General features: G+C 40.8%; 1 protein-coding gene across 7 annotated transcripts in view; it reads left to right on the top strand.

The window, feature by feature from the left end:
• The window catches only part of ARVCF (ARVCF delta catenin family member), a 428,382-nt gene that overhangs the window by 322,105 nt on the left and 84,825 nt on the right, over positions 1 to 21,452 (top strand). For all 7 annotated transcript variants that reach the window (XM_034791689.1, XM_034791684.1, XM_034791683.1 and 4 more), the window contains 2 exons: positions 8,106 to 8,605; positions 19,161 to 19,344. In XM_034791689.1, coding sequence (XP_034647580.1) covers positions 8,106 to 8,605; positions 19,161 to 19,344 — 684 coding nt within the window. The remainder of the gene's footprint in view (positions 1 to 8,105; positions 8,606 to 19,160; positions 19,345 to 21,452) is intronic.

Below are 21,452 nucleotides of genomic sequence, written 5' to 3' on the forward strand. Positions count from 1 at the left end.
TTATGCCTAAAAATGAATCTTTGTTAGCATTTGTCCCCTATTATAACTAGGGAAGATAAAAACAATGATGGAATTTCTTTTTGCCTGATCTTTGCTGCCAGATGAATTGCTATTAAAAGGAGCAAACTGACGTATTGTGTTCTGTTCATAAGGAATGTGCACAAGTTTGTTTACAGTGGGCTCCACAGTAAGTTGGGGTGAGAGAAATGCACTTAGATTCTTCGGTAAAATAGGTCCCCTGCTTGCTTTTAAAGGTGACTTGTAAAAGTATTTTTTTAAAATTGGATTCATGCCTTGTGTGCTTCCTTTATAACTTTTTATATCTACACAAGGGGTTTTTGCATTTTTTTTAATGTTGGAAATATCAGGACTATCAAATATGTTGTTTTTAATTTTGCTGGAGCATTTGTTGGTGTCTAACAGGATGTATATTGTGACCTTACACAATTTAATTGAGGGGCAGGAAATGCTAAATCATTTTAACAAAAGCCTCCGTTCCCCACATTGTTGTTTGATTATATAAGTTAAATGGATATTAACAAAAACTAGCAAAAACCAGAATTGTAAACAGTCTAATTCTAAATCCCTTCTCCCTCTCAACTGCTCAATTTTTATACTCTTGTCTTTTCTAGTGTCAGCATTCCACTGGTGGAGTATCAATGATATGGGCTGTTTTTGATTTTTGGTTTGTTTCCTAAAATCCCCTGTTGTATTCATGGCCATAGAGTATTCTAGGCTAGATAGAACCTGAATTTCTAATGTTTATAAAACAAAACGTTTTCAGGCCTCTTTTTATATATTTTGAAAGAGTAAATAAAAAAAGGGCACAAACCCAATTAAAACACAAGAAGAAAACCTTACAACTCACTTGTAAAGTAAAAGATAGTCTGGAACATCCCAAATACCCAAGCAAGCCAATTTTAAGTTCTAATAACCATGACAGTATCCCTTCTACTTTTAAACCTAGGGATTGTGGGAATTTGAAATTGGGAGATGAGTAATGTGTATCTTTGTTTTGATGCTTTTTAAACTGAATAAAAGGACTTGTGTTTTGAAAATTAAATTTTCTAGGTAGCTAATCTTTTGCTTTGAACAGGGCTACATCCTTATCAGATTTTGATTTCATAGCAATGCACAGGCAAGTACTTTCAATGCAGGTCCGTTTATTTAAAAAAAAAAATGGGGGGGGGGCAGGTAAGCATAAAAATTACAGCAGAATGCAGTTAACCTTGACACCATCTTGCTAGGGATGGAAGTGTACTGAGATGCCTGGCCAGAGTCAGGCTGAATGAAGAATACTCTGGTGCTTCTAGTTCAGAATTGTCTTTTTATTATTATTATTATTATTATCATTATTATTATTATTTTAATTTTAAGATTCCACCTCAACAAAACAAGCTTGTTTTTCTTACTAGCCACCGGGGGCTTTGTGGTTGTTCCATGTTTGTGAATGTCCGTGAACACCTCTGCACTCTTTGCAGATGGAAAATGACTTGTTCTAGTTGGCTGTGTCTTCCTGCCTTTTGACATTATTAAGGAAAGGCAGAATTGACATTTCAAGTTTCTCACCTAAAATCCCCCAAAAACTTTTTTCCATTTTTTTTAAATTGCTGTTTTTTTCTTTCTTTTCCTGACTTAATGACTTTATCACTGTTTTGAACCTAGGCTCAGACAGAAACATGTGAGCCCTCTTCTATTGCCTTTAGTTCCATTGCAGCAGGTCTGGATTCCCAGATATTAACTCATTGCCCTGCATGGCAAACTTGGAGATGTTATTTGTGCTGGATGGGGAGACTGTTTCTGTTTCTGATACGTTAGCCAAGCACTGGATGAGAAAAACTCCCTTTTTCATTCAGGTGAGGTGTGTTGAGCCAAAGTTTGTGCGCGCTTATTAACACTGCATACACCATATTAATAGTTCTTCAGAAAATGCTTTAAAGTAATTGTTGATCTTGTTTGAAGGCAAATGTCTTTATGTACTATAGGGATGGCAACAGATTTGTAATCCTGTTTGTTTCACTACAATAACTGTCCCATTGAAGAAGGCTTTGGTTGGTAGGAACACAGTTTGAGGGAAGCCTGAAAAGCCTGTGCAGGAATCAGACTTTATAAAAGGATCAAGAATTAATAACACTGGGCACCTGCCAACATTTCGTGCAGTTCAGGCTTTTGTGTTTTCATTGTCCGTTTGTGCTTCTAGTTTGACTATGGGCTGGCAGTTTTTGTGGCGCTGCTTGACTGGTCAAGAGCTGTTGCTGATGGCTACAAAGGAGTGTGTTTTCTTTTTCTTCATCTGCTTTCCTTGACTTTGATCTAAACAGAGTCTTTTGTTGGCTTAGGGGCTCAGGAGCACATCCCCTCTCAGGGAATATGAGGCATTTGATACCTTCTCATATTGAACACAAGGTTGTGCTGAAATGATTGGATTTCATCAGGGAGTGATTCTTTTACAGCAAGCCTCAGCAAAATCAATGGGTCGTTGTGTTGCATCCATAGCTTCGAATTGGAGTAATCCGAGGCACAAAAATCTTTTTTCCCCATTCTGGTTCTACAAAGTACTAAAACTGGATTTGATCCTTTCTTAGAGTTGTAAATATATTTTATGAGAATTTTAATATATTTTATACTTTAATAATAATTGGTGGTAATATAATAATTTAGCATTGTGTCATACAAGAGGGCATGGTGCTTTCACTTGACTCAACACCATTACAGTCTTCAATTTGATTTCTGTGGGCAGACTTGATTAAATCAAGAGGACTATGTTTGGACATACGGCGGACTGCCCATGCAGTTTGAACAGCAAGACCAATTCTGAGCTGAAGAGAGGTTTCACTGGGGTGAGTCAAACAGGCCTCATCCCTAGACAATAATTATCTTCATCTTCATACATGGAAACCCCATGGCTAGTGGGAAGAGAATAATACTTTATTTAATTTTACAGTTCAATTGACGTTATAGGTAGTTACCTTGTAGACAGTTGATCTGACTGACCCTTGGTGATTGACAAGTTACCTCGTCACAACAGCAGCCATGTAGAGGGTGACTGTTTACTCTCATCTCTGTCTCCCTCTACTGCTTTGCCGGGCACAGTAAAGATACAGCATTAGGAGCAAGATTGAGGCAAGGAGCTAACACGTTCTCATTGTATTCCAAGTGCAGGTTGTACTCGGTTTGTGTATGTAAAAACAAAATCTTGCTCATTGCATTAGAGTTTTGGTGTTTTCTTTATCCTTTTTGTCTTTTATATGGGAATAAATCATTTTAATGTTATTACTTCCCCTTATAATGAAGACTGAAAACAGCTTTGTTACATAACGGGAAATGTAATGGCTGTTCAGACACTGTAAATTACAGCCTAAAGAAAGTAATGAATTATGCATACACAAATAACTGCATCAATAAAAGGATTTTCTTCAGTTTCTTAGAGTGTTTTGAACACCTGCCGATTTATATCCTCTTCCCCCCGCCCCCTCACTTCTGGTTAAGATCAGCAATTAAAGTAACTTAAAGTTGGAAGAGATGCTTTTAACATATAGACGTTAATTGTATTACTCCGAGTTCAGACCCTGTCCCCAGTTGCTCTTCTCCTCGGGGTTCTAGTTTAATTAGCAGTCCCTTAGAATAATACTGTGTTCCTTCTTGCAAAATAGTAATAGTCTATATTTCCTTCTGGATGACATCAGGAATATTTCAGCACTGCACAATGTGTGCCTAAAATCAAAGTTTAAGGACCTCTTTCCTGCAATTAAAATTGCTTGCTTGACTGAGAGAGCCACAGTACCAATCTGCCCAGAACAATGGCAGCTGGCAAAGGCTTCCACTGTTTAAATAAAGCAAAGAAGCTGTACTTGCAATTTCATGACTGTTTTTAAAATTAAAATTGCAGTACGTGTACGTACACACACACACACACAGAGTGTGTGGGAAAGGCTGTGTTGTCTTGGATTCTGTGTGGCTTTGCTAAATAGTAACCTTAATTTCTATTGATAGTCATCCCATCTGTCAGGTTTACTGAGCAATGAAAGAAGTAATATAATTAACTTCTAAGAAGTTCCTTTATTGTAGCAGAAACAAAAACTGCTTTAATTGGAAGAGGGGTAGAATAAACCCCATTGTACACCATAGCTGTGTGGATGGCTTAGTGATCTTTAGCATCTGATTTAAAACAGTTAGATTCCTTGGAACACAGGTTCAGATCCTTGTAGGACTAACTCGGCCCTTCATCCTTCAGAGGCAGATAAACTGAGTTTACTATGTGTGAGTCTTTTGATTGAAACTTTAATAAACAAGGCCCTGATGCTGAACACAACGCCATCAACAGCCTCAGGAACAACTCTGACATCATAATCAAAAAGGCTGACAAAGGAGGTGCTGTCGTCGTCATGAATAAGTTGGAATATGAACAAGAGACTGCTAGGCAGCTCTCTAACTCCACATTCTACAGGCCATTATCCTCTAATCCCACTGATGATTACCAAAAGAAACTACACCATCTGCTCAAGAAACTCCCTGAAAAAGCACAGGAACAGATCTTTACAGACACATGCCTAGAACCCCGACCAGGGGTATTCTATTTGCTACCCAAGATCCATAAACCTGGAAATCCTGGGCTCCCCGTCATCTCAAGCATTGGCACTCTAACAGCAGGATTGTCTGGCTATGTGGACTCTCTCCTCAGGCCCTACGCTACCAGCACTCCTAGCTATCTTCGAGACACCACTGACTTCCTGAGGAAACTACGATCCATCGGTGATCTTCCAGAAAACACCATCCTGGCCACTATGGATGTAGAAGCCCTCTACACCAACATTCCACACAAAGATGGACTACAAGCCATCAGGAACAGTATCCCCGATAATATCACGGCTAACCTGGTGGCTGAACTTTGTGACTTTGTCCTCACCCACAACTATTTCACATTTGGGGACAATATATACCTCCAAGTCAGCGGCACTGCTATGGGTACCCGCATGGCCCCACAGTATGCCAACATTTTTATGGCTGACTTAGGGGATGAGAGCTAAGGAAGCATTATTCTAATGCCCCTACTCTACTTGCGCTACATTGATGACATCTTCATCATCTGGACCTATGGAAATGAATCCCTCAAGGAATTCCACCATGATTTTAACAATTTCCATCCCACCATCAACCTTAGCCTAGACCAATCCACACAAGTGGTTCATTTCCTAGACACTACTGTGCTAATAAGCGATGGTCACATAAATACCACCCTATACTGGAAACCTACTGACCGCTATACTTACCTACATGCCTCCAGCTTCCATCCAGGACACACCACACGATCCATTGTCTACAGCCAAACTCTGAGATACAACTGCATTTGCTCCAATCCCTTAGACAGAGACAAACACCTACAAGATCTCTATCAAGCATTCTTAAAACTACAATGCCCACCTGCTGAAGTGAAAAAACAGATTGACAGAGCCAGAAGAGTACCCAGAAGTCACCTACTACAGGACAGGCCCAACAAAGAAAATAACAGAACACCACTAGCTATCACCTTTAGCACCCAACTAAATCCTCTCCAGTGCATCATCAAAGATCTACAACCTATGCTGAAGGATGATCCCTCACTCTCTCAGATCTTGGGAGACAGACCAGTCCTCGCTTACAGACAGCCCCCGAACCTGAAGCAAATACTCACCAGCAACCACACACCATACAACATAAACACTAACCCAGAAACCTATCCTTACAACAAACCCCGTTGCCAACTCTGTCCATATATCTATTCAAGTGACCCCATCATAGGACCTAATCACATCAGCCATGCCATCAGGGACTCTTTCACCTGCACATCTACCAACGTGATATATGCCATCATGTGCCAACAATGGCCCTCTGCCATATACATTGGCCAAACTGGACAGTCTCTACGCAAAAGAATAAAAGGACACAAATCTAACATCAGGAATCATAACATTCAAAAACTGGTGGGAGAACACTTCAGTCTCTCTAACCACTCAGTGACAGACCTGAAGGTGGCAATTTTGCAACAAAAAAACTCCAAAAACAGACTCCAAAGAGAGACTGCTGAACTTGAATTAATATGCAAATTAGATACAATTAACTTAGGTTTGAACAGAGACTGGGAATGGTTGGGTCATTATACTAATTGAATCTATTTCCTCATGTTAAAATAGCCTCACACCTTCTATGGGTCATGTTGATTATCACCTCAGAGTTTTTTTTTCTCTCTCCTGCTGATGATAGCTCATCTCATTTGATTGGCCTCTTACAGTTGGTATGGCTACTCCCACCTTTTCATGTTCTCTGTATGTATAAATATCTTCTTTCTGTGTGTTCCATTCGATGAAGTAGGCTGTAGCCCACGAAAGCTTATGCTCAAATAAATTAGTCTCTAAGGCTAGGTCTACACTGGGGGGGGGGGGGGGGGAGAGATTTAAGATATGCAAAACCCGCTACGTGAATAGCGTAGCTGAATTCGACATATCCTATTCGACTTACCCTGCTGTGAGGACAGCAGCAAATCGACCACCGCGGCTCTCCCGTTGACGCCACTTACTCCTCCTGACGAGGTGGGAGTACACGCGTCGATTCGGGGATCGATTTCTTCGTCTAGATGAGACGCAATAAATCAATCCCCGAGAGATTGATTTCTACCCGCCGATCTGGGCGGGTAGTGTAGACTAGCCCTAAGGTGCCACAAGTACTCCTGTTCTTTTTGAAAATGTTTGTACACATTTGTAACTTTATACATGAGTCATTCTGTAAGGCAGTGGGTTCACTCGTGTACATAAAGTTAAGAATATTCATGTGTTTTCAGGATTGGTGGCCCCAGCATCTGTGGCTGATTTCCCCCCCCCCCCCTTCACACCACTACTGTGCAGTACATTATGCACTGGTGGGGTTTTACCCATTGCCCCACTGGTTACTGTGTTTTACCTGGGCTGTAGATAGTTTGTGAAATGCTGAGCCTACAGGATGTGAGGTAAGGCCCCCCTCCCAAATGTCATTTTGAACAAAAGGATAAACTAGATCTGTCTCTTTCAATAACAAGTTCTTAAGCTGAAAATGCATCTCCTTACAAATATATTGAAGAAACTTCACAACCGGCTGCTCAAGACACGATCTTTTTCAAAGTAGGATAGAATTACAGCGATTGCCATTAAAAAGTCAGTTTCAACTACTATCATATACTGTTCTTAAAATCAGGGCTTTTCTACGGAGGGCAAAAATATGTTGGGTGGTTGTGGCTGGCCTTATTTCACAAACGATATACAATAAATTACAGCACTGTTAGTTAGAGAGAGATCAGTACAGTTGTTCCTAGTGCACAGGATGACTGACTGCAGCTGGGGGCTTGCATGTAGGGTTAGCCACTGTCCGGGAGGGAAGTGACAGAGGGGTGAAGTGACTTGTCCTAGGTCACATTGCAGTTCAGTGGCAAAGCTGGGAAACCCTGACCTCCTCACTATCAGTGGAGTGCCCCAATCCTGGACCACTCTGCAGAAGATCTGTTTGGTATGAACTCCGATTCCAAAACTTGGGTGTTAGACCACCTTTTGCAAATGATCATTGATGAACTGAGGGAGCTTGTCTTGGCCCCAGTAACACATGATCTGAATTGGAAATGTAATGGACCTTGTTATACTTGCTAAAAGTGTTTGTTGGTGCAGTGTTTGGGGAGGGACTACAAGTAGTTTAGAGGTGCTTTCTGTCCATATCCTGGATGCCTTTAATTAGATTTCTAGCTCATCATAAGAGGATCATCGTTAATGAGGTTTAGTGTTTCCCACTAAATGTAACCCCGTTCTATCATAATTGCTTTGGTAAATGACCTAAATGAAAGCAGTGTCGCTGACTTACAATTCCTGTCATTATTTTACTGCTCACCAAACAAATTCTATGCTATGGTCTCATCATTGTTGAGTGATGTTTAATGTTGCTTAATTTTTGTATGGCCAGAAAAACTATTTGAAAAATGCAGATATCCTACCACTAATGCATATGTGAGGTTAAAAAGATTGATCATCACCCAGATGTTAATCCTGGCTTAGCAGCACTGAATGTTAAAAACACTTTTTTTTTATTTTGGAATGTTCCTCTCTGTGCAGGGGCTACGATGACCCTGTTGAGTCAGAGATGGTTGACGAGAGGATCCCTTACCTTCACGGTGGCTACGCAGCACCATTAGCACAGCCAGAGAGGGGGAGCATGGCCAGCATCGAACGCCTGGGCAAGCGTTCCCCCTCCATTGACAGCATCCGCAAAGACCCCAGGTGGCGGGACCCTGACCTCCCTGAAGTGATTGCCATGCTCAGTCACCCCATCGATCCAGTCAAGTCCAACGCGGCAGCATACTTGCAGCACCTGTGCTATGAGAACGATAAAATAAAAAAGGATGTGAGGCATCTGAAAGGGATTCCCATCTTGGTGGGTCTGCTAGATCACCCAAAGCCAGAGGTCCATCGCAAAGCTTGTGGGGCTCTCAGAAACATCTCTTACGGGAAGGATAATGAGAACAAGGTGGCTATAAAGAACTGCGATGGGATCCCGGCATTGATCAGGTTATTGCGGAAGACAAACGACATGGAAGTCAGAGAGCTCATTACAGGTCAGTGTCTGTATTTTTTCAGGGGAAGACTTTATTGGTTTCGGGAACAAGAATTTTTGAAGGTGGCAAGATTGTCTAAGAGTTATGAACCACTGGCTGCAGTCATTTGTCTAAGGGCATATCTATAAGACGGGTTAGTGTGCGGCATGTGGGGGTGTAAATCTACAGCACTGCAGCAGGCTGTGCACTGTCTGTGTGGACCCCGCTGCTGTGCACTAAAAGTTCAAAGTACACTAGGGAACGCCACACCATAGAAGTCTAGGTTTGTGGGTGCGTTGGGCCCTCCAGGATGTTACAGGGAAGACGAGCCCTAAGAGGGCTACATATATGTAACAAATCAAGTCCGTTCACTCCAGCAAGCCTAGCTGGAGTGAGAGCAACAACACTTGAGTTACCTAGGGTACATCTTCACTACCCGCCGTATCAGCGGGTAGCAATCGATTTATCTGGGATCGATATATCGCGTCTCTTTAAGACGCGATATATCAATCCCCGAACGCGCTCACCGTCGACTCCGGAACTCCACCAGAGCGAGCGGCGGTAGCGCAGTCGACGGGGGAGCTGCGGCCGTCGATCCCGCGCCGTCTGGACCCCAGGTAATTCGATCCAAGATACTTCGACTTCAGCTATGCTATTCGCGTAGCTGAAGTTGCATATCTTGGATCGATTCCCCCCCCCCCAATGTAGACAGCCCACAGAGTGATTGGATTAACAGCACAGAGTGAGTTGCATCCCCACTACATTACTAGTTACAGCATCAAGAGGCCTAAGAGCACCACTTAACTCAAAGTAGAGATTTGTGTGTGTAGCTGGGAGTCGGGTTATGGGCAAAACTCAAGTTTTATGCTGTGAAGACATGCCCTTAGGCACCTGGTGTTATGAGCCCCACTGGATGCTGCTGCATTAAGTGTGTCATAGTGTAACTGCATGCACCTATCTGTTCAGGGGAAAAACCAAGATGCTGTGAATATGTGGTGAGGTTGTGTGGCTAGCGCTGAAGGCTGGAAAATGTTCAGATTGATAGGCACAGAGGCTGCTGCTGAGACAGTTTTGGGAGGGGGAAATGTTCATTATAATATCAGAAAAGGAGGCACGATTGGTGGTTTTTTTTTTTTTTTTTTAACTGCTGGTATATACTTAGCAGTGATTTTTTTTTTTCTTCCCAATTATTTGTGACTCTATTATTCAACCAGCTTTTGTTTGAACTTCGCCTTGGACCTACTCCAAAATGAGTAGTGAATTACATGCCAGGTTTCAGGGTGGGAAAGTGTGTCCACAACTCTTTACATTGTGGAGACGTAGTCTTCTTCAGCCTCCCATAACTCAAAGGCAGGAACATAGATTTTCCCCTCTTTGGAGAGTCGGGTGGGGGAGGAGGAGGAATGACAATTAGATGGAGACCAGATGGAGGATTTTCTCCAAAAATAGTTTTTCAGAAAGTTCTAAGCATGTGAGAATCAGTCTGTGTGACTGAAATGTTTAGCTCCGTCATCTGTATTGGGAACGGCCAAGCAAATTCAATCGTAAATGTGGCATAATACATTTAATGCTATAATCGTTGCAGAACTTGTGGCAATTCGCCAGCTTTTACCACTCATCGTCCGTTGAGATGGATATTGGTACTGAGATGTTTGTCCTTCCTCGAGCATTTTTATTTATTCAGCAAACTGGGCCTAACCATGCAATCCACTAACTAGCTTCCCTCCTCCCCTTCCACTTCTCCATAGAGCTAGGCAAGGGGAGCCTTTTGCTAAAGTATTTGATTCAGCAGGATGGCTGACTTTGTACTTTGTCTGGTTTTTGGGTTTTTGGGTTTTTTTTTTTTTTTTTTTTAAATTGTGGATAAGTAAAATGCATTTCTCTGCAGTTCTGGTTTGTTCAAAACTCATTTCCAGAGCTCTGCCAAGGAATACTTGTATTTCATCAGATTCAAAAAAGAAAAAGCTAGTCTATAATTTACTCTGGAGGAACATCATTATAATGTTAAGTGATAATCAGTCATCGCAGAGATGGCAAAAACAAACTGGAGTTTGCCCCCTTTCCCTCTGAATGGTGTTTGCATTGAATCCCGACTGATGAATTAATTTCACAATGTAAGTATGTGCCATTTGATCCTACCTCAGCAGTAAGATTAGTAATTTTGCTCTGCGTCCTTATGTAGGTATAGTTCCTACTTGCTATTTTAAGCTGTTTTTTCTCTACTGAGGAACCCTAGGAATGTTAAAGGTATTAACCTAAACAGATGTCCAGCAACAGATGATGATTCTTTAATCTCCATCTATGCGGGGGTGAGTTTAATTCTGCTCTTAAAGCAATAGTGTCAGAACGGGGTGTTAAACATTCAAGCAGTAATGCCGAAGGGAACAGGGTTCCAACAACATTTGTGTGGGCTGAGGCTGGTGGAATCACAGCTGATATTCAGACTCATCTGAGAGAATGAACTGCCCATCAAAAAAAAGAATTCCGAAGGACGAGATCAGGGAGAAATAGGAGTCAAGTCTTTAAAACAACACAAGAGGCGCATTCAGCCAATGCTACTGCAAAAAGACAGCATGCTATGCAGTGTTACATACACTGGTTACAGTTCTGGAGCTCTCATGATAAGTTGACTTTTGTATCCGGATACCTTCCCACTGCAGTGGATCAGAGTATCTGTTTGCCATGAATGCATTTTATTCTGTCTGGAACGAAACCTTTGAGAATGTTTGCCACCATACAGAAGTTTGTTCGGGTTCAGATGGAAGTAAAGAAGAATAAGCTTAATTGCTTCTTTTAAAAGTCTGCAACTTCAAACCAGTTGTTACACGTTACCTAGACTGATTGTAATAATGATTGCTATTCAGATCTGAATTGTGGCCAGCCATTAATTGGCCATTCTAGGTGTGGTTGTAGTCTAAAATAGGGCTGAGATTTCCAAAGGGTCTAAGTGAGTTATGCCCCCAAATCCCATTGCAATTTGGGCACCTGACTTTCTTAAGCTCTTCTAAAACCAAAACCAAAACCCGGTCTAGATGTATGCATCAATATGTATCCTAGGATACTAACACTGAGAGGACACAGCTTAAACAATCATTAGGTGCATCTACATGGCACAAAAAAACCCACAACCAACCTGTGGTGGTGAGTCTCGCTGCTCAGGTCAACTGCGTTGGGCTCGTGTTGTGGGGCTAAAAATAGCAGTGTAGCTGTTTTGGTTTCGGGCTGGTGCCTGTACTCTGAGTTCTGGCAAGTGGGGAGGGTCTGAGAGCCCAGGCTCCAGCCTGAGTCCGAACATCTACACTGCTATTTTTTAGCCCCACAGTCCGAGCCTAAGTCAGTTGACCTTGGCAGTGAGAATCGCTGCTGGGACGAGAGCAGGTTGCTGGGTAGGCATTACTCATAGTGTCACTCAGCAATCTACAGTCGGGTTTCAGTATTCTGATATATCACTACTGCTAGACTAGGTAAGTCTGTGTAGCTTTTCCCGTCTGGTGGTATCACCCTCCTCCGAACTGAAAGCCTCTTGTTGCTTGACATCATAGCTCTTTTACCAGAAGTTCTGTGTATATCTGAGAATGGTGTTAGAGCATGATGGCCCTGCATGTTATGCACTTAAGAAGTACCTATCAATCCCCAAAGATATAGTCATGCTGTATCTTCTAGCTCTTTTTTTTTAAAAATAGGGTTGCACAAACAGCCTGTACCTATTGTACTGCAGAAATCTCAGTTTATTAAGGCTTTCACAGCTACACCATGAATTGAGCTGCAATCAGAAATGCTACTCTGTGGAGCTCTTCCTTGAATCAGTCGGCAGTTATCCTCTTGGGACTGTGCAAAGCTACCCCTTCCATGGATCATTTTCTGACTTCAGAAATGAGAGCTCAGCTGATAAAGCAAGAAATTTGCTCTGATTGGGAAAGCTGCAAAGGTTTTTATCTTGAACGATAAGGTTTGGTGTGGAACAAATGTTCCCATCAGATATGCAAGACAGAAATTCTATTACACTCTTTTGACAAGCAGTCAGAAGTTAGTAGCTTTAATGAATTTTTCATTCTTTGTGTGCTCATTGAAATGTAATTTTGTTGTTTAACGACACTGCATGATATTTTAAGTGGTGCAGAACATTATTCTCCTGACACTCTGTATTGGCAAATTGGGTTTAATTGAAAAATGATTGACCTTAAATGTTCTAAGGAGAAATCTTTTGATCTAATAATGTTCTATGTAGAAACTTGCTGTTTGATGCAGCCAATCAGAAACCATTTCTTGTGGGCATTCATTAATGTATGATAGAAGCCTAACAGTTAGCCAGAATTCATTTCAGCGGGCACTAACTCTTCTTGGAAGTCCACTAATATGAGCAGCATATTTTCTAATTACAGGTGAATTTACTCCTTTTTTCTGTTGGGAAACCTGTCAAAAGAATATATATTTCATGATGCAGTAATTTATCTTCAGGACTTGTGCTTGACCTCTTTCAGCTTGGGATGCACAACTCCCATCACCAGAGCTCAATTTAAAAGAGCGGGGGGGAAGACTGCATATATAATATAATACATGTCAGACAGATGACTACAAGATCAACTTACATCAAGAGCACCCAGCGAATATATGCAATTTATTTTAGATGATAAATGATTCAGTGTGCTGCATAGATGAAAGAGTAAACAGGTTCTTGGTTTGTTTTAATTTAATAGTAACACTGGATTCTGCAACTAAGCAGCGTAAGGAAAGAAGATTCTGTTTGGATTTCAAAAGACGTTAGCATGTCTGTGTTTGACACACTTTCTTTAAACCTGCCCATGATAGGCAGCTGCTAGAAGGTGGGGCCCACAGCATTTGGAACTGTGGGCTTAATTGCTTTTATATGCTGTGAAGTGAGGATTTACAAAAACAGTTATAGCTTCTGTTTTCTTTGTTACAATTTGTATCAACCAAACTACTTTAAAAAGACAACCTTGTTGCTTCTGCCTATGCTTGATGCCTTGGGTAGCCTGAAACCTACATGTATATTCAAGCTAGCTCTTAAGAATGAGAGAAAAAATTGATTATCTTCTGCAAGGCAATAGTATATCTTCTTATTTAAATCCTAAAATATGCCAGCCACTGATCAATGCTCAAAAAGGCAAATGCCTTTAGTAAAGGCACATGGAAAACCTTGATGGATGAATTTGTCTTGCAGTTACTGTTTTAATGACTTGATTTATCTTTAGGGTAATTTTAATGAATTGATAAATTGACAGGAGTTTTTAAATTAACTTTATTAGCTAACATGTTAATTATGCTAATAAATGCAGTGAATAATTTTTAAGGGCAGAGGTCAAATTACGGTGGTGGTAATCTTTGTCACTTTGTTCTCACGCAGGGTTAACGTACAGTTTTTTTAAAAAAAAAGTAGAGTGAATTTAGTTGTTGGGGGTTAAAATCATGTTGCTATGGCTGCCACCATGAGTTCCTCTTCCTGGGCTTGGTTCCCCAAGACACAGGAGGGCTGCTGGGATGTAAAGTTCTGATGTAATTCCCTTCTTGATTCGCACATTTTTGAAAAAAAAAGTTTTGTTCTGTTTATTATCTGTCTCTCTTCTTAAGAGGTATTTTCCCTACATAGCCAGCCATGAATCTAAATCCTTCCCACATCATCAAATGTTGCATAGGGATTGACTAAGGCTCTGCCTATCCTGGACCACTCTTTGCATATCTTCTAAGTTTTCCCTCTCTGAGTACTGTTTGACAGAAGGATTATTTTGATCTGTATCCCTCATATAGTCAGCTACTGGAGTCTTTAAGATATTCAAAAGAAATAAATTACAAGATCCTACTTGCATATTTTTGGTATAATATGGGGTATCTTTTGTCTCTCTCTTTATAGTTCAGCGATGCCTCCTTTGGAGCATAAAAAAAGGCTGTACAGTGGGGGGAGAAATTGAAAACCTCACAACCGTAGTTGCATCCTTGAGTCCAAAAGGGACTGAGGAAATGGGGGGGATAGGAATAGGTTCTCTTTGATGTCAAGTTGTTCTCTTACAGCCCCTACAAGGAGCAGCTGTTTGGCTGCCCAAGAGGGCATTTGTTTTTAAGGTCTAGTTAGCGTTTATAGGCGACATTTTCTTTAGAAACTATGGGTGAAGGTGCCCATGAGTACCTTTTCTCATGCGAGTAGTCCCACTGTTGGTTTAAATGGGACAACTAGTATGAGTGAAGTTGTTCACATATTACATATTTGCTGGACTGGACTTTCTTTTTGTGGCCATTCTCTGCAATTCAGATGTGATTCTCTTGAATCCGTGTAGGATTTAGTGTGTTCAGAAATTAGCTACCAGTAACTGACAACACAGAAGAAATTTGGAGGTAATATCCTTGTTTTACAGACCTAGGGCTTATTAAAATCTATACACAGATGTCTTCAAGGTGGTACCCAAGCACTGGAGAATTTTGCAAAATCCTCTAATATTAGGACTGCTGGTTTGTCTGAAGTCTGAGAAGAGGGTTAAACTTTTTGATAAGTTTTGTTCTATGTTGAATTTTATTGCTAAATTGGGACCATCCTGTCCTAATTCCAATATTAGGAAGATTTCAGATTTCTTTTAGACTTTTAAAATATTTCCCTAGTTGATTCTTCTCTAATCTAAAGAAATGAAATTATTTACTCTAATAGCTTTGTAATGTAATGAATAGTCAGTTGTCGGGGGCGGGTGAAGAGAGGAAACATCCTGTTTCAGAGGAAGAAAGTTTTGTGAATCTCTAACAATGAAACCACTCAAACATGAAGTGTATAAGCTGTTAATACTTTATTCAGAATGTGTCTGTGGCCTACCAAGCTTTTGTATATTGGCCCCTTCCAAACTCAGAATGATTGATTAAAGTTTTTTTTTTTTTAATCTCAACATGTTTTTTAATTGATGTTTTACTAGCTCAGGTGAAGAACTACTATAGGTGAGTAGAAATATAGGAACCATAGGAATGGTCCTACTGCATCACACCAGTGATCCATCTCTCTGGTGTCCTGGTTCTGCTAGTTGCAAGTACCAGGTGCTTCAGAGGAAAGTATAAGAAACAGTTATGCAATAAACGTGCCCACAGAAATAGTTTGCAAGGACCTGAGGACTAGAACCCAGGTCGGCAGAGCCAGGTGTGGCTGATATTCCCGTAGTCCCACCAGGAGGTCACATAGAGGCACTGCCAGGGAGCACTGTGGAGAGTAGGCGTTGGAAGTATTGCCCACGAGACCCAGAGTGACAGTACCCTGCAGCCCTCTGATTAGCCATGTGCCCCTACTTAACCCCAGGAAGTTGTTTGGGCAACCACACAGACCTTGGCCTGCTGCAACACTGGGACTTTACCTTGTCTCCTGATTTCTGGTCTCTGACTCCAGCCTGACTTAGACCCCAACTCCTGCCTCCCAATTCTAGGCTTGTACTGCCTCTGATCTCTGGTCTTCAACCCTGGCCTGACTCTTGTTTACAGGACCTGGCCTTGTGATTCCTCCAACTTCTGCCCAGTGACTCCCATCCCTGGTGGGCAGACCTAAGCCCAGCTGTGACCGCTTGGCAAGACCACCCATTCTCCAGACCTTTACGTAGTGTTTTTTCCCCTCAACCCCCAGTCATACTATAAGCACATTGGTAGTCCCATTGAAGTCAGTGGGACTACTCACAGTCCAGCAAAGCATGTGAATAAAGAATGGATAACTTGTTAAATCAAAGGGTTTGATATGATTCTAATGACAACTTATTAAACAATTCTGTATCGCCCGATTATAAAGATTTTACATTGGTTACATAGTTGGCTTTGCTTTCTTTACAATGTATCTGTGTAAGCTGAAGTAGAAGAAAATTGGTATTGGCTTTTGTTTTGTTTTTTCAGAATTGAGTGGCGATATTGAGCTTTTTTTTTCCCCCTGTTTCCTTTTTTTCTTAACTCCCAGGGTGTTTAGTAGATTCTGTAACAATGAGGATATGTTTATTTAATATATAAATTGGTAACAATGGAAAGCTAATTTACCTTTGTCATTTATATTATCTTATCTTATTTAAATGCTAAATAAAATAATTTCCAAAAAGCACACACAACTTATATTGTGCTGTGTATGTTGAGTAAGTAAAGCATGCCAAGTAAATAATAATAATGTATGTACCCAGAAAGAGATTACAGTAAAGAAAGATGGGTGATAACATCTGAGGTAAATTCTTTTGTTTACTACTGGATTTGTTTAATAATTAATGTGTTCAATTACATCTAAACAGATGCCTGGGTTTTGTAAATGCCACTTTGAATTGGAGGCATCATAAAGTGTCAGTCTTAAAACTCTGTTAGTTGTCAGTCTCCTGGGTTGTAATTGCCACTCACTACTGGTAGTGGAGATAAAATTCCCTTTCCAATCTAGTATGTACATGATCCTATATGGATATCACACTATTAAAATAGGACAAAAGACATTTGCCATCTCTCTTTTTTTTCAATGAAAGCGTGAGCATTAAGCTTTCATTCCAACCTACATCAGGGAGGATTCAGTATTACAACTTTATTTTTCTGTTTGTTTACAGACCGGTGTACCGGGCTTGGTCCTCCTTTCACATACACTAGTTTTGCACTGGTAGAACTCACTGACTTCAGTGGCATTACTCCTGATTAACACCAGTATACCTGGGCATAATTGGGTCCAGTGAGTCAATATCTGGTAGATAGTTTTAAAAGGAGTTTTGGGAGAGGAAAATTGCAGGCATTGTAACCGTGAACTTTAAGAGATTGATGTGTGACTGAAACAAAAGTCCAGACATGACCATTTATTGTTCCTTCTGATTTTTTTAAACATGAAGAGTTTAAAGACAAATATCTGCAATTTAAGTTGTTAGTTTGTAAAAATGTGTAGACCTAATGATGCATGTTGGATGCATATTAATGGTACGTATTATTAGGAAAGTGTCTCTGGATATTTAGGAAAGTCTCTATCATTTTTCCATTCAATCCTTGCAAAAATCTCCTTCATTCTCATGCATTTCAGTGGAGATGAAAGCTGTGTACCTTTCTCTCCCCATATATGCTTATTTATAGTTTTGAAATGTTACCAAGTAGGATTAATAAATTCTGGATCTATTAAATGAATGTTCCATTTTAATCCCAACTCAGTAAGGAATAGCCTTTGTAAAACTGAGATTTGGAAGGATATTTGTACTTCTGCATAAGTTTTCATGGCAATGTCTGGCATATGGAAAGTTTTAGCAAAACTTGTCCTTTGGTTTGGAGATGTGATTAGCTGAAAGCATGAGTCGAACAGAAGTAGGTTTTTTGTTTGCCTTTCGTGAATTAGTCAGCTTTGTGAAGGCTATATTACTTCCCTTTATTAGCAGAAACAGGCTGATATCTACAAAAATGTACTTCACCCTCTGATTTCAAAGTCTAAATTATTATCCATTTAAAAAAATAAAAGTAAATCTAGAATCCATGTGTTTCTTGAATCACTCTGTTTTCAGTTGAAATCACTGGTGTGTAAATGTTTTGCTTTGTACAGTGCTGAATGTTTCCATGAACGATTTTTAAGGGCTGGTCTACTCTACAAAGTTCTGCCACTCTATCTGTGCAGGCACAGTTCAAGCAGAAACACCCCCATCCCCGGAATGTAGATGCTGTTCTGCCAGTGTCAAAGTGCTTATGCTGGTGCAGCTTATTCTAGTTCAGGAACTGAAATAAGCTATACTGGCATAGGTACCTATATATTAGTGTAACAGCATCTAATGCAGTTTTTACCAGCACAACTGTTGGCAAAAAATCACACCCCTAATTGACATAGTTACATTGTTAAAACTCTTAACTGTAGACTAGCCCTAAGATATTTTGCATTGTTGACCATGTAAAACCTACATTTGTGACTTCTGCTGCTTTGATTTGGTATTCGCCTTCTTTCTACAGCTGTGATTCAAAATCAAGGCGAGGTGATGAGACAAAGAGGGTTGTGGGTGCTCAGTCTCCCCTAGGAATAATGCCCTCACTGCACCGTATGTGCCTGTGACATAGTAAATAATATGAAAGTAAATATGGAATGCAAAAAGTCTGGGGTGAAATTCAACTCTGTGTAGAGAGTCGACACCAGGGCTATGTGCCCTTTAAATGCAGTTTAAGCCCTATTTTGAGGTTTTATGTGCTGCATTGGCCTTGCACTGCCCTCTGCACTGGGGTGGTGGTGGTGGTGGTGGTGTTTTTCTGTCAGAAGTAGATTTGCAAGTTTAATGATATTAACACGTTGTTCAGAATGAATACTATCATATTGAATCTTTACACTTTATGTAGATGATTAATGAACACATATCGTATGTCTCCTGTATATTATATGGCCCAGCAGTTTCAGCCAATCTACCTGTTTTAAATATAACTGCGTTTAGAAAGGTGGTATAGCTTTCTGTTTTGATAACTGCTGAGTGAGTCCTAACCATGTGGTTACATTGTATTCTCAGAAATCTTGTCAGGTGAGTAATTTCCTCTTCGAATTATTTTATGATTTAATCTTTTGGAAATGTTAGTCTGCATGAGGAGCACCCGTAAACTACTCTAACTTGGCTAATAACCATTGTTTCTCTCTAAGGCACTCTTTGGAACTTATCATCCTATGAGCCCCTGAAGATGGTGATCATTAACCATGGCCTTCAGACACTGACAAACGAGGTGATTATCCCCCATTCCGGATGGGAGAGCGAGCCGAATGAGGACTCTAAGCCTCGGGATGCTGAATGGACCACGGTCTTCAAGAACACATCTGGCTGCTTGCGGTAAGATGGGAGCAGGGATTGTGCTTCTGTGGTTCGTAGCATCTTAACATACGTTTAAAAAAGTGGTTTATTTACCCTGACTTTGAAATCAAATATCCTGCATCTCTTTTGCAGAGGTGCACTTAGGAGCTCAATGTGGCAATATGGGAGGCTCTCGTTTTGCCACAGGTTTTCTTGTACTAGAGCCTTGTAAGTGCTGACATTCCAGTCGCATTTGTGTGAGTGGTTGGTCATTTGTGTTAGATGGAACATAATAGCTATAAATGTTAACCTTTCCCTTAGTGGGGGCAGTGCTTAAAGAATGGTGATTTCCTGAGTTATATCCCAAGAAGGAAATATGCTATTGCAAGCATAGTCGTAAGTGCTAGAAATCCAGCTTTAATCAGGTGTGCTGGGATCAGTAGACTGAGGCCTGGTCCCCACTAAGTCCCCACTTCGGACTAAGGTACGCAAATTCAGCTACGTTAATAACGTAGCTGAATTCGAAGTACCTTAGTCCGAACTTACCGTGGTCCAGACGCGGCAGGAAGTCTCCCCCAGTCGATGCCGCGTACTCCTCTCGGCGAGCTGGAGTACCGGCGCCGACTGTGAGCACTTCCGGGATCGATTTATCGCGTCTTAACCAGACGCGATAAATCGATCCCAGAACATCGATTGCGTGCCGCCGGACCCTCCGGTAAGTGAAGACAAGGCCTGATTCTGGTCATTTGTCGAGTCCTTTCCTTATTTGCCCATTTGAGGGGTTTTTTTATGACAAGTTTTCTAAATGAGTCAGTTCTTTGACGCTCTTCTTGCACAAGTGGACTTTTATTCCCAGCTGGTGAGGGAATGCATAATATCAGTGTTAGCTCTTTTTTTATTGATTTAAGCTAAATCTAGAAGACTTCTGATTCATGTTTATCTGCAAACACCCCAGGTGAAGATATTGACTAACTTGATTTCAGATTGCAGTGAGTGAGGAGCTGTAGGATATATATTATGAACCTGTCAGAGATGCACATTTAGTGTAATTCATAGGTGTTAGCTTTAGATACAATTTGCCTGCTGAGCATTAAAGAACCAGTTCCCAGTAAAAAAGACCTTTGATTAGGTATTATTTGCATTTCTTAAATCATCCACAACTGGACAGTGCGTGTTAGAACACAGGGTCTGAAAGAGCCTTCAGCACAGCCTAAGGTACTGACATTCTGTATAGAGTGACTGACTTCCATTTTGATGTTTTTCCTTGAGGTTTTTGTAAGTAGTCTATAGGAGATTAAACAGTGTATATACACTGTTAAATTTTTCAATGTTATGGTGAGGTCTAATAGTTCAAACAAAACTAATCAAGATTCCATATTGCACCTTCTGGTGCACTGAAGTGTACTTCTGTCAGATTTCTACTGATTAATATATCTTCAGAAAGTTGCTTCATTTCCGTTCCTTGGGCTTGCGGTCTCTAAATTGCACTAACTATTCCCATGAGTAACTTCATGAATGCAGAAAGTAATGAAAAGTGTTCTGAAAGGGCCCGTTACTGAACTTATTTGCAGTCCCACTGGAGATGGAAGTCCTTTGAGTAGGATCCAGACATCATAATTTTTCCTTAGCAGTGCCTCACTTTCTAATGGTTTTGCAAGAAGAAATTAGTTATGGTGAGAATAAAAGGATTATCTGAACGGGTCTGAGATTCTCTAATGATTGCAGACAAAAAACTGATCGTTAATAGATTAAACTGATCCATGTCATAAATTTTCTATTAGCACCTCCAATGCTCTGATCTACTTGAAGTTCTGCATTCCAAGTATCAGAGGGGTAGCCGTGTTAGTCTGAATCTGTAAAAAGCAACAGAGGGTCCTGTGGCACCTTTGAGACTAACAGAAGTACTGGGAGCATAAGCTTTCGTGGGTCAGAACCTCACTTCTTCAGATGCAAGTGAGGTTCTGACCCACAGGCAGGTATATATCAGTGTGGAGATAACGAGGTTAGTTCAATCAGGGAGGGTGAGGTGCTCTGCTAGCAGTTGAGGTGTGAACACCAAGGGAGGAGAAACTGTTTCTGTAGTTGGATAGCCATTCACAGTCTTTGTTTAATCCTGATCTGATGGTGTCAAATTTGCAGATGAACTG

The sequence above is a fragment of the Trachemys scripta genome, chromosome 15 (assembly GCF_013100865.1).
Source record: "Trachemys scripta elegans isolate TJP31775 chromosome 15, CAS_Tse_1.0, whole genome shotgun sequence".
In the NCBI taxonomy this organism is placed as follows: domain Eukaryota; kingdom Metazoa; phylum Chordata; order Testudines; family Emydidae; genus Trachemys; species Trachemys scripta.